Source organism: Sorex araneus, chromosome X (assembly GCF_027595985.1).
Source record: "Sorex araneus isolate mSorAra2 chromosome X, mSorAra2.pri, whole genome shotgun sequence".
NCBI lineage: Eukaryota > Metazoa > Chordata > Mammalia > Eulipotyphla > Soricidae > Sorex > Sorex araneus.
In genome coordinates this window covers 46,283,253-46,297,355 of record NC_073313.1, presented here as the reverse complement: position 1 = coordinate 46,297,355, position 14,103 = coordinate 46,283,253, and the positions used below count along the sequence as shown (strand labels likewise).

At 39.1% G+C, this 14,103-nt stretch overlaps 1 protein-coding gene across 4 annotated transcripts in view; it reads left to right on the top strand.

Moving 5' to 3' along the window:
* The window catches only part of EFHC2 (EF-hand domain containing 2), a 259,310-nt gene extending 251,215 nt beyond the window's left edge, over positions 1-8,095 (top strand). Inside the window, exon 14 of one of the 4 annotated variants that reach the window (XM_055121648.1) lies at positions 7,606-8,095. In XM_055121648.1, coding sequence (XP_054977623.1) covers positions 7,606-7,651 — 46 coding nt within the window. In that variant the 3' untranslated portion in view covers positions 7,652-8,095. The remainder of the gene's footprint in view (positions 1-7,605) is intronic. The other 3 variants (XM_055121644.1, XM_055121646.1, XM_055121645.1) reach the window with 3 other exon arrangements.
* The last annotated feature ends 6,008 nt before the right edge of the window (positions 8,096-14,103 follow it).

Sequence of the window (14,103 nt, the reverse complement as noted above, 5' to 3'; positions counted from 1 at the left end):
GCGCTGGATGCCCTAATGTGTTAGGTCTCTGGAATCAAAGTCTTTAGGCCTTCTGTGATTTCTTTAGATAGATACAATTATAGGCAAAATTATAAAGATAATACCCTTTGTCTCTATTGTTCACTCCACCTTTTCCTGAGTCTCTTAAATACGAGAGGGTCATACCGTACAATATTCAGGGTCAGGGGTCACTCCTGATGGTGTTTGGAGGATTGTATTAATGCCAGGGATCGAACCCTGGTTGGTCACAAGCAAGGCAAGCACCCTACCCACTGTACTATCTCTTCAGTCCCATAGTCACTTAAATCTTACCTTCCACTTATTACCCAATTTTATTTAAACTGATACCTGTGGAAATATTGCTAAAATTGGGGTTTGGATACATTTCTGGTAACTGTTGCAATTTTTGGGTTCTGCTCACTCCCACACATATACAACAAGCAATTCTCAGGTACCAGATGAATGTCTTACACTTCAACTCAATTATGACTGTCTGCCTGGAGACAGTACAAGCTTCCTACAATTGGACATGTAATTGGCGTTGAGTGTGTTATTGACCACAGGATATATAGATTGGTGATACACTTGACCCTCATCCCTTGGATTTGATTAATTTGTTATAATGACTCAGAACTTACAGAAACATTTCACTTACTAGATTACCAATTTATGATAAATACAGAGCTAGCCATGAAAAAGATGTGTTGGGTGAGGTCCAGGGGAAAGGGCATGAAGCTTCCATTTTCCTCTCTGTTTTTATTCTTCTCATATCTTCTTCACATATTCCTCTATCTAAAAGCTATTGGAACTCTGGCCTTTAGGATTTATAAGGAGGCTCCATTACCTAAATATGATTGATTGAATTGGTAGCTATTGATAACTGACTGTAACCACCTGCCACTCTCCTTCTCTTGGAGCTCAGTGGAGAAGGATTACAAGTTCTAACTTTGTGCACCCCATCCTGGGAGTTGCCCTCACCCTTTGCCTTTGGTGTGTAACTTCTACCCTGTACTAAATGACTCACTCTATTTGGGGATTCACCTACACACCAACATGGGATGTGTGATTTCTGTTTACTACTTTTCAGGGAAAATAAACTTTTCCCCCCTCTTCTGTCACCATTATCATATTTCCTAAATAATGCTGTCTTAATTTTTTAAATTACATTTCCACATAAAACTCTCCAAATAGCCAAAGCAATCCTATGAAAACAAAAGATGAGGGGTATTGCATTCCCCAGTTTTGAACTATATTACAAAGCTGTAATAGTCAAACCTGCATGTCACTGGAACAAAGGCAGACCTACAGTCCAATGGAACATATTTGAGAGTCTTGAGGTAAGCCCTAGAATTATGGTCAGTTAAGCTATGACAGAGGAGCTAAATATGTGAAGTGGAGCAAAGAAAATCTCCAACAAATGCTGTTGGGTAAACTGGATAGCCAACGTAAAACATGAACTTAGAACTTTTCCTCACACCCTTCATAAAAATAAACTCTAACTGTACTAAATATCTCTAGATCAGAGCAGAATTCATAAAATACATTTGATAAAACATTGGCAGAACTCTCTAGGGAATTGACCACAGTGGAGTCTTCAATGACATGAACACAGTGGCAAAAACAACAAAAACAAATAAACAAATGGGATCATATCAAATTAAAAAGCACAGAGAAAGAAACCCAACATATAATAAAGACACCCTACTGAATGGGAGAAAATATTTGCAAAGAGTACTTCTGATAAAGGTCTGTAAGGCACTCACTAATTCACCAACAAAAATTACAATCACCTCGTTCCATAAGTGTGGCAAAGAGATGAAAAGGAAATATACAGATGACTAACAGGCCTATGAAAAAGTGCTCATTGTCACTCATAATTAAAGAAATGCAGATCAAAACAACAGTGAGATATCAACTCACATCTGTGAAAATGGTACATTATAAAACATCTGAAAACAGCCAGTTCTATTGGAGTTTTGTTGAAAAAGGAACCCTAATTCACTGTGTGAATGTCATGTGATTCAGCCTTGATGTAAACTAATATGGCTCTCCAAAAAAGGAATGGAACTACTATATGACCCAGTGGTATCACTTCTTGGCATCTATCCCCAAAACACAAAAACAGTAAGTTGAAAGGATATATGTATGCCTGTGTTCATCACTGTACTTAGTACAATAGCCAGTTATATGGAAACAACATATAAATACCGAATTATAGATGAATGAATCAAGAAGTTGTGGTAGGTGCTGGAGCAATAGCACAGCGGCTAGGGCGTTTGCCTTGCATGCGGCCAACCTGGGTTCGATTCCCAGCATCCCATATGGTCCCCTGAGCACTGCCAGGGGTAATTCCTGAGTGCAGAGCCAGGAGTAACCCCTGTGCATTGCCAGGTGTGACCCGAAAAGCAAAAAAAAAAAAGAAGAAGAAGTTGTGGTATATATACTCAATGGAATACTGTGCAGCTCTCAAAAGAACAAAATCATGCAATTTGCTGCAACATGGATGAAACTAGAGAATATCCTGCTGAGTGAAGTCAGTGAGAATGAAAGGAAAATACAGAATGATCTCTTTCATATGTAGTACTTAAAGATACACAGTGAAGTAGCAACAATACTCCAAAGGCAACATAATGGGAGAACTTAAACTATACAATTGAGTTTGGGGTCAGGGATAATATGGAGGCGTGTTGGGACACTTAGGGGAAGGAGATGGATACACTGGTCATGCGTGTGCTGTTGGAATTACATTCATGAGAAACCATTATTAATAATATTGTAAAGCACATAATCTCACTTAAAAATAAAATAAATTTTAAAATAAATAGATAAGTGTTCAAACTCTTTAATCATAAGGTTGATTTCCCTGGCCACCTTTATTGGGTCCTTTCCATTATGGCCTCATTTTTATGATGAAAGACAACATTCCTGCTCCTATTGTAGGAAATTTTTATGGATTTAGGAGTTATATGTTAGAAATGGGAATAAAGACCAAATATGTATTTATTATAAATCACTGTATTGCATTGAAAATAGATGGTCTTATGTTCTTCAAACACCATAATATGCCCTTGGCATTTATTACATATTAGGGCAGAAAAAGTCACTCCTTCAATAACCAAAAAAAAAAAACAAACAAACAAAAACCAGTGACAAAAGGAAATAAAATCTAAATAGTGAATAGTATAGCAGGTAGGGTGTTTGCCTTGCACGTGGCCCGACCAGGGTTCTATTCCCGTATCCCATGGTCCCCCCAGCATCGCCAGGAGTGATTCCTGAGTGCGTGAGCCAGGAGTAACCCCTGAGCATTGCTGGGTGTGACCCAAAAACCAAAAGAGAGAGAGGAAAGAGAGAGAAGAGAGAGAGAGAGAGAGAGAGAGAGAGAGAGAGAGAGAGAGAGAGAGAGAGAGAGAGCGCATAGAAGAATTGATGCAGTCAGGAAGGGATAGTATCTTTTTAGGGCATTACCATGGCCATCACAGTATTTGTTGTAACTTACAGCAAACCTAGGAAACTAATATATACATCATTGACTCTTACTAAATTTAGAAATCTTAGATAGCCTTACCTATATTAGTTGTGCCTGTAGTCTCTTATAAGGATTGGCATAGGATCCACCCTACTCCAGTATGATCTTACCTTAACTAATTATATCTGATATGACCTTATTTCCAAATAAGGGAACATTCTGAGATAACAGGATTAAGACTTTAACATATCTTAGTTGAGGGAACAGGATTCAACTCATAACGCTCCATTTATCTTATCCCAATTTCAGATCAGTTCCTCCAGGCAGAATCCTTCGGCTTTAGCTCCTATTCATGCCACACTCTGATTTTCCCACAGTCATCTCTCCTGGGGATTATTGCTATAATCTCCAAAGCAATTTTCTTACTTTATTTCATACTTCATATATCCGACAAGTTATAGAATTAATTTCTAATCAGATTTCTCTGGCTGAGACCCACCAGTGATTTTTCCTAACCACAACATAAAGTACAAATTAGTGCAAATGCATTTATAGCTCTCTAGGCCTTTGGTTACATTTTTTCTTGTTCTTAGAACACCCATTATCCATTTAACCCCTTGCTGAAGTGCTCCTCATCTATAAGACCCAATATAAACATCAATTATTCAGCTTCCATCCATAGTTCTATAACGTAAGGCTGTTGAGTCTATATTTGTCTTTCTATGGTATCTTATATCTTCCTGGCAACTAATATAGAATTTAAAAAGATAGGATACCTCTTGCAGAAAACAATTAACCATCACTATAGAAATGGAAGCAATCACAACAATGAATTCCCTGTCATTGATACTAACATTGGGGCTGGAGCGATAGCACAGTGGATAGGGTGTTTGCCTTGTACGTGGCCGACCCTGTTCGATCCCCAGCATCCCATATGGTCCCTGTAGCACCTCCAGGAGTGATTCCTGAGTGCAGAGCCAGGAGTAACCCCTGAGCATCACTGGGTGTGACCCAAAAAGCAAAATAATAATAATAATAATAATAAAAAGAATATTAATGAACCATTGCAGCATAGCTATAAAGTATATGTCATAAAAGTAACATAACTAAAAAGTGCAGTTGCATATGAAATAGTTTTTTGACATGTTTATTATTTAATATAACCAAGCTCCCAGAAGAGAGCGATACAGTCTCTTGCCCCCGCGCCTGACTGTCTTCACAGGGCCCCTCGGAGGGGACGGGTTGTGTTTCCCTCCCCCACGCCCCAGCAGAGCCTCGACAGTTGAGGATCTCTGGAACCCAGCCATGGCCATGCTCAGGGCCACTCTCCACATGTTCGGATGAGCCTCACACATGGGGGAGCCGGTGGAGGAACCCAGGTGTGCGGGACCCAGGGCCAAGATTACCAAGGCTGCTTGGATTGGGACTGGGCCTTTCCACCCAGATCCCCCATTTTCCAGTAGCTAGGCAGTCACACCCACAGACTGCCCCCCCAACACCGTGTAATCTCATCAATGAGACTATAAAACCGAGCTCCCAGAAGCTATTAGGTGTCGAATTGTGGCCACGAGACATCTAATATCCTAGTTCTCCCTCTTGAAGAACCTGACAAGCTCCCGAGAGTCTATTGCCCACTTGGGAGAGCCTGGCAAGCTCCCCGTATTCATATCCAAAATACAGTAACGGATATATATATACACCTCTAGGAGAGCCCAGCAAACTATCGAGAGTACCCCGCCCACACAGCAGAGCCTGGCAAACTACCCGTGGCATATTTGATATGCCAAAAACAGTAACCATGGGTCTCATTCCCCTTACCCTGAAAGAGTCTCCAATCGTTGGGAAAGACAAGTAAGAAGAGGCTGCTAAAATCTCAGGGCTGAGGGGCTGGAGTGATAGCACAGCGGGTAGGGTATTCGCCTTGCACGCGGCCGACCCAGGTTCAATCTCCGGCATCCCATATGGTCCCCCAAGCACTGCCAGGAGTAATTCCTGAGTGCAGAGCCAGGAGTAACCCCTGAGCATCGCTGGATGTGACCCAAAAAGCAAAATAAATAAATAAATAAATAAATAAAATAAAATCTCAGGCTGAGTGTAATAGAGACATTACTGGTGCCCGCTTGAGTAAATCGATGAACAATGGGATGACAGTGGTACAGTGATTATTTATTATAATTACGTTTTGTTGTAACTCCATGTAAAAGTAGGTGTCTATAGTGACGGTATTTTCTGAAATCAGCATATATATGCACATATCTATATCATGTGCGTTATATAAAGTGTAGGGGGCATGGAGGTGGTTCAAAGGACTAGAGTTTTGCATGCAGGAGCCCAGGGTTCAAACCTGGCACTGCATGGTTTCCTGAATACCTCCTGGAGTGGTCTCTGAGCATTGCCAGTGTGGACCCTAAAAATGTTAAGTAAACTATCACTCACTGTCACTGTCATCCCGTTGCTCATTGATTTGTTCGAGCGGGCACCAGTAACATCTCTCATTGAGAGACTTATTGTTACAGTTTTTGGCATATCCAATACACCATGGGTAGCTTGCCAGGCTCTGCCGCACGTGTTCAATATTCTCGGTAGCTTGCCGGGCTCTCCAAGAGGGGCGGAGGAATAGAACTCGAGTCGGCCGCGTGAAAGGCGAACGCCCATCCGCTGTGCTATAGCTCCAGCCTTATATAAAAATGTTATATATTTTATATGTATTGGAAGCAATAACAACCATAAACTATATAGTTTACTTAACTTTTGTATGTATGTAATATATGTATATATACAATTCATACATATATATGTATATATATAAAGTAACTTATTTCCAAGAGTTTGTTGAGAATGAACTTGTACTCCTATCACTCTGTCGGTTAGAATTTGAGAGAGATGGTATAAAGGTTAAGGCATTGACCTTGCAAGCAGCCAACCCTAGTTTGTTCCTCAGGACTGCGTTCACAGAGTACCACCATTCATGATCCCCGAGCACAGAGCCAGGCATAAGCCCTTTGCACCATTAAGTGTGCCCTGCACCCAAGGCAACAACAAAAGAAATAAAAGAAAGCAGTAACCAATCAGCCAGTATAATTGCCCGTTTCTATTTGGAAAATGGGGTTGTTAATAAAGTACAAAATTAGTTATAGCTGCAATAATGGTGCATATCAAGTAACACCCCACCCCAATACACTGTCATGTGTTCAGTGGTATACAACAGTTACTTCTTTTCACAAACCTCTTTGTTGCTATCTACCTAATCAAAATAATCCTAGTGGTCAACTGCAAGATTGGTCTGGTGTGTTCTACTTGTGTGATTTCAGAAACAAGCAGTTCTCTTAGCTATCTTCTTCTGATGGAAATTGGCAGAGACGCGGAAGACCAACTCAAATCATGTCTAGCACTTTAGGATGTCTGTTTGTAGTACATCTGCCAACGCAACAGAGGCCAAGACTAGCCTATAAAAAGGGAAAGAAAATATACTTCATAGAAGGTTCTGCAAGGTCATTTGGCCAAGTGTATGGGTATATAATATACAGGGAGCAACAAAGAATTGAGTGCAAGATCTGGGATCGTAGTGATAGCACAGTGGGTAGGACATTTGCCTTGTATGCGGCTGACATGGGTTCAATCCCCAGCATCCCATATGATCCCTGAGCACCTCCAGGAGTGTAGTAATTCCACCTGAGCATTGCCAGGTGTAAACCAAAACAAAATTTTTTTTAAAGAATGATAGCACAGCGGGTAGGGCATTTGCTTTGCACACGGCAGACCTGGGTTCAATTTTTCCATCCCTCTCGGAGAGCTCGGCAAGCTACCTGCCTGATGGCAGAGCCTGGCAAGCTACCCGTGGTGTATTCAATATGCCAAAAACAGTAACAAGTCTCACAGTGGAGACGTTACTGGTGCCTGCTCGCACAAATCAGTGAACAACAGGACTACAGTGCTACAGTGCAGTGCTAAAAGAATGAATCACATCTCCCACAAAGTCCTATGATCTGAAAGTAGATAGTAGAAATACCAGTTTTGAACATGAGCTTTTAATCAAGAACTTATATAAAGATAAGAAAAACTTTGATATTGCATTCATAAATTGCCACTCTGAGCTGTAGTTATAATTATATCCATATGTGTATATTCTTTTTCCGTAGGTGTGTGAAGATGAGTGGATTGGAAAGCCTTCACCTCTACCTGTGAAATACGTGAACTATATGGCCCTTTTGAGGGATGTGTATGGCGTTAGAGAGGAGGACGTGGTGTAACCATGTTATTTTGAGTCAACATCTTTTGATTTCCTGCTTTAATTTTGCCAAGTTTAGAAATGTAGTTTTTTAACAACAAAAAAGAAACATGGTTTATACTGAATAGAAATCCATAAGCCACAATTAATCTTCTGTCATTTTTGATTTTCAGAACATCGTATCATATTGATGGTATACCAGTACTATTAAAAATGCCATTTAACAAAATGTCAAGCCTTTTTATTGTCTGTATGATTTATTAATATCAAGTAATCTTATGGCAATTTTCTATCCAGAATAATTTTATTCATTACAACACAAAAAGAAAGTGACTTCTGACAGCTATACATGATAATATAAAACCAAATTATGACAGAACAGTAAGCTGTTATTCCATTAAACATTTTTGAGCTTTTTAATGCCTGTTTATTGCTTTTATAATTAAGCTTTGTTGCTATCTACCTTATCAAAATGATCTTTAAACCTCTCTGCAGCGAATGTACTTGTTATTTTCTGAAATTTGCAATGCTGTCAGAGTAGAAGCTACCCCCTGCCCTGGCCTCCTGCAAAACACATTTCCACATACCCACAGGTAAAGTTTGGGAAACTGAAACATACAGAGTTTACATTTTAACATCCCATGGGCACGAGTAATAATGGCACCACCAAAATGGATTATGTCTAAAAGATTTAGGCATGTGAATACCGAATATTGTGAGGTTTTTTTTTTACTTCATTCTGTGAGCGCATGGACACAAAACTGCATAATTATCCACCCATTCCAGAGGCTTGAATATTCCGAGACTATAACGTGTTTCTCCTGTGATTCTCTACTTCTTTTTTCACTTTAAAATTTTTTGGGAGAGGCATGGCTTCCTCCTGGCAGGGCTTGGTATACCAGAGATTAAACCAGGGTCAGCCACATACAAGGCAAGCACCCTACTTACTGTACTCCAGCCCCTACTTCTATTTTTTGTGCATCCTACCCGCTGTACTCCAGCCCCTATTTTTTTTGCATTTTTTTCTATTTTTTGTGCTTCTCTTTTTTGTGGAGCTGTATTGCTCCAGCCCCCACTTCTATTTTTATTTTTCATTTTGGACCATACACTCTGAGCCTAAGCAGAGTTTTTGTCAAGTAATGTCCCTTTGGTTTTGATTTTGACCACAGTTCTCTGGGAATTCATAGTGTGAAGTTTGTCCCAATATACCCTATTATTCTTTGGGTGCTGTATTCCAAGGTCAACAGATCCAGCTATTTACCCTTCAGGCATGGCTCTAAGGAAAGGGAGCAGAATTAACATATTGTTCTTTCACTCCACATTTGCAGCAAAATCTAGACCAGAAATGAGTTTGCTTCTTAAGACTCAGGTACTTAATTTGGTTGGCAACAATGTCTCTTCCATTTTCTAATTGAAATTAATAAACTATACATATATATGCATATATATAAACCTGCAATGACTTTATGTGTGCCATTGTTAGAATAGATTCCCATAACACTTTCCAATAAACTATAATGTATATACTCAACCATCTACTCTAAAAATATAATTTTGACTACTTGATTTTTGTACCAGGTTGTTTTATTTTTGTTTTTGTTTTTTATTTTTTAAAGAAAATTGGCAGTGCCAAGCTGTTTTGTCACTTTAAGATTTTCCATTCCCCAGAGAGCAAGTTTTTAGAAGGATGATGCTTTCCTGGAACTTTTCAAGCTGACACGTTTGTCACTTACCTATTCAACTCTTCAGTCAGTTGTCTTTCCCTCAAGATTTAAATATGTAGATAATTTAGCCCTCATACAGTCTTGTAATGACGTTAATTTGAGAAGTAGGAGAATAGGAAAGCCAGAAAGCCAAGTATTCTTCCAACTTTGCAGGGTGACAACTGCTTGTTTTATCGCATAGATGCCTGTCACTTCTCTAGCTGTTCCCAGTTCAAGCCCACAATTAGCAATTAAATGGCCATTATTGGAATCATGCTGATAAACATGATACATTACAGTCATACAGACACTTTAAATAATTATTCTTTTTATAACTAAACAATATACTGAAGGAGATTTATAATTTAGAGATAATACCCCCATTAGTAAATTTTATGACTCAATCAACAGCTTCCACTAGTTAATAAATGCCAAAGTCATAAAAACAAAGACTATTAATGTAAGAGAATTCCTGTACCTTCCTCTTTTGCTGGTGGTCTCAGGGCACTGAAGGAAAGTAGGGTCTTAGGGAAAACATTTATTCTCATTATGTAAATATCTTTGAATTGTCTCAAAATCCATCTGGAAATCTCTCACTCCCCCGTAGTCCTAGGTTGCCCTGAAAAACATGCATTTTGGGGGGCTGGGAGGTTAAATTTCAAGCAGTCGATAACTCCTTTTTTCCTCAGCACAAATACATTTTGTGACTTAAATTGTGGAGGGGGTGGGTGGACAGCTGTAATGTCTGCAGTGTCTGCCATTTTTTCATCTTCTCTGGAGAAAAAAAGTAATTTCAAGTACTGGTGTTATTTTAGTCATAATTTTTAAAACCTTTACAACCTTTCATATACTGAATATTTTACCCGCTTTTCCCTCTACAAAAGTGAAATCCCAGCTATTAGAGAAGTTTCACAACCTTTGCATATACTTATATTTTTAGCAGCTAACATTTTTTCCTTGACAGAAGAACAGATTCTGCCTGTGACTGACTGGGTAAGTTGAAGGTTAATATAGGCAAACCCTTTGTACTAAGAATTAATTGTGTGTTTTTTTGTTTGTTTGTTTTAGTCTTCCTTGAACTGTGGGAAAGATTGATAACATCACTTGAAAGCCCAAATCAAATCATGTCTTTTCACTGAAAAAACTGATTTAAACACTGAAAATCCACATTCAGTGATATGATTTGCTGAATCATTGTTGCAAAGTATGGTTATTGTATGCAGATGACTAGTTTCCAGTGTTTATTTGCCTGTTTCTGTTTTTGTTCTGAGTCTTTGAATATTTGAAAAGAAACATGTATAAGTCTGTTGGCTGAATGGGTGTTTAGTGAAAATAACTAGCATTTTAAGTAACAGAAAGGAGATTTGTACTATAACTTTCAAGCATCTAGAGAGTTTAAACATGTCGCTTTAGTCCCTCTGATGCAATTAATGCCAAACATTCCATTCTTGGTCTTTGTATTTTATGCTATGGTATTTGAAATCTGGCTCTTTGAGATTGTAGAGCTTTCTGGTTTTATGGACCTATCAGTCATGACTGTTCAATATTTAAATTTCCCTTCCTTCTTTCCAAATAGCTGGGGTTTATTTATGCACATGAATGAGATGAAATATTTCCAGTTTTTTTAAAAAAAACCTTCAAAATAGATTTATCTTAATTTGAGTGAAAAGTACTTTATGACCTTTTGCTTGTTCCTTATTTCCTCATCCCCTTCTTCCTTGTTAAATGATTTTGCCATAGTTTATCAGTCTTCAGTAATTGCTTATTGAAATAGTGGGATTTTCTCCAAAATATTTATGACATTTAATGATGCAAAATCTATTGAATAGTAAGTGGCCTTGCTCTCAATTATATGTATATTCTTTTAGTTAAGACTCAATTCCTGAAATTTTAATACCCTTCAGAATAAGTCTGTAAATGATTTTTTAGACAAAACACTCCTAATGATATTCAAATAAGGAGTCTCTGCCTTGATATTTGTTTAGGCAAAGTTTGAACTGCTTCAGTTTAAGGCAGGTTAAGACCTTTTCAGAAAATGATTCTTTTCAAGTTGACTGAGCACCTTTAGAGACATCGTGCTTTTCAGTTCCTAAGAGATTGTAATGTGTAAAAATGGAAAACCCACTGAGCCAAGATCAATGAAGCTATTTAGCAAATAAACCTGGAGAGATAATGGAGCAAACATCATTATTACAGGGGTTAAAGCTGACTGTGCAATTAGTTTTTGAGAAATTGTAATTCACCCCTACTCACCTTCTACCAGGTTGTGTATCCGTTTAAATAAATATTTTTATTCAGAGCCAATTAAGTTTCCTAAACGGAATTCTGGAACCAGAGTGTGCATCTTATTTGCAATTGTTCCTGTTCCTCAGCCAAATCCTTGCGAGGCTCCTTTTGAGCCCATTATGTGTGTGGTGCATGCAACAGGAACCCAGGGGTCAGCACTGCTGTTCAGAAGCAACTGGTAAAGGTTGAAAACTGTGACCTATGAAAAACTCCACGGCGGCTCTGCAAGTAGAGAATTAATGACTGGCTGGAATCAGTAGGAGCCTTCACTTCTAAATACTCATTAGCTTAAGCAGTGAGGCCTGATGTGATGCATGTTAGAGAGGGAAAAGAGCCCCGCCCCTTCCCATTGTCTATTTTGAACAGAATATTCACATTTAATTCAAAGTGGTGAATGGTTTAAATACTTCAAACCAACTATTCATCAATCTCCCAGCTTCCTGAGCCTGGCTTTGCATCTGTGTAAAGCGGACAATAGAGGAAATGCTTGTTATGACCCCACTATAATATTAAAATCCAGAGAGGCCTGATAGCTCGGTGAAAAATACAAAATGCATTCTCCCTTAGAAAGAATTGCATCAAAGTAATCTTTGTATTTCTTTTTCTCTTGGTTTGCCTATACAAGAACATCTTACTGAAACAGGAACTTATAAAATTACTTTTGCATGCTTTCCCCCCCTCTCTTGCTAAACTGCTTTTCATTATGGCTGTGAGGCCACTCATTGAATACAGAGTAGGAACAGAAAATGCATTTCAGAAGCGCTGCATGTATCGCCGATTTTAACCAGGACTGGAACATGGGGAGTCAGAAGGGTAATGGCAAGAGATGAGAATTGCTGAAGGGAGCAAGAACCAGAATAGGGACTGTATTGTTTAACTCATGTTCAAAGTTTGAACTTCATTTCAAGGGAATGAGAAGTTACTGAAAGATTTTTACTCTGGAGAATGAAAAGAGCATGTCTGTATTTAAAAACCTCAGGCTGCTCTGTGTGTGTAAACTCTGAACGAGTTTGGTGACAAGAAGGCTGACTGGCAGGCTTATTCCAGAGAAGTGATGAGTGATTTGGATTAATGTAATGTCAGCAAGGTGGTGAGGTTTGTGAGAAGTGAATAGGTTCATTGCACACTCAGTATAGCAGAGATGAGGAAGAATTCAAAATTACCATTGGATCATTTTGACAATTGGCAAGATGGTGTCACCAATTATTGTGTTGGAGTATGCCACAGAAAAGCCGCCTTGAGGGGGAATCAAGAATTCAGCCTGGTGGAGGGGAAGCCAGCTGGGATAGTGAAGGGATCACTAAGTAAATGATGGTTGGAGGAATCGCTCGGGATGGGAGATGTCTGCTGAAAGTAGATTATGAACCAAACACGATGGCCTCTTAGTACCTGTATCGCAAACCATAACACCCAAAAGGAGGGAGTGAGTAAGAGATAATGTGCCTGCCACAGAGGCAGGGGCTGGGAAGGGGTAGGGGTGCCGGGAGGGATACTGGGAACATTGGTGGTGGAGAATGGGCACTGGTGGAGGGATTGGTGCTCGGTCATTGTATGACTGAAGCGTAATCATGAAAGTTTGTAAATTTGTAACTATCTCATGGTAATTCTATAAAAATATAATTTAAAAATTTAAAATTTGTAGAATCTCAGAAAAAATAAAATGATTAATTTAACATAAAAAAAATTCAGCCTCGGCCTGTGAAACTAGGACACATGAGAAAGGTAGAAATGGAGATGTTGATAAAGCAAATAAATGAACAATTCTGAATCTTGATAGAATGTCCTCGCCTGGGATATTGGAGTGCAGTTTCAGAATATGGATTTGCTAAGTGTGATGTTATATAAAATTCTCCAAAGAGAGTAAGTGATTTGAGAACAATTTTTTTGGAATAATTAACTATAATGTGTTTTTTAAATAAAGCATTGACTTTGGTGATAAAAGGTAATTTCCACTTACCTCTTTGAGAGCATCTCAGGCCAGTCAAGCAGTCTCATTAACATCATATAGGGGGCTGGAGCGATAGCACAGTGGGTAGGGCATTTGCCTTGCACGCGGCCAACCCAGGTTTGATTCCCAGCATCCCATATGGTCCCCCAAGCACCGCCAGGAGTGATTCCTGAGTGCAGAGCCAGGAGTAACCCCTGAGCATCGGTGGGTGTGACCCAAAAAGCAAAAACAAAACAAAACAAAAAAACCCAACATCATGCAGATCAGGAGAAGGGGAAAACTACATTTCATTACATAGGTATTTAGATTCCACATAGAAATGAGGATAAAGGCAGCTCAGATAGAGAAGGGAACACCAAGTAAAATGTGGTTGGAGATCCCGCGCGGGAAGGGAGTTGCATGCTGAAAGTAGACTAGAATCTGAACACAATGGCCACTCAATACCCCTATTGCAAACCACAACACCCAATTG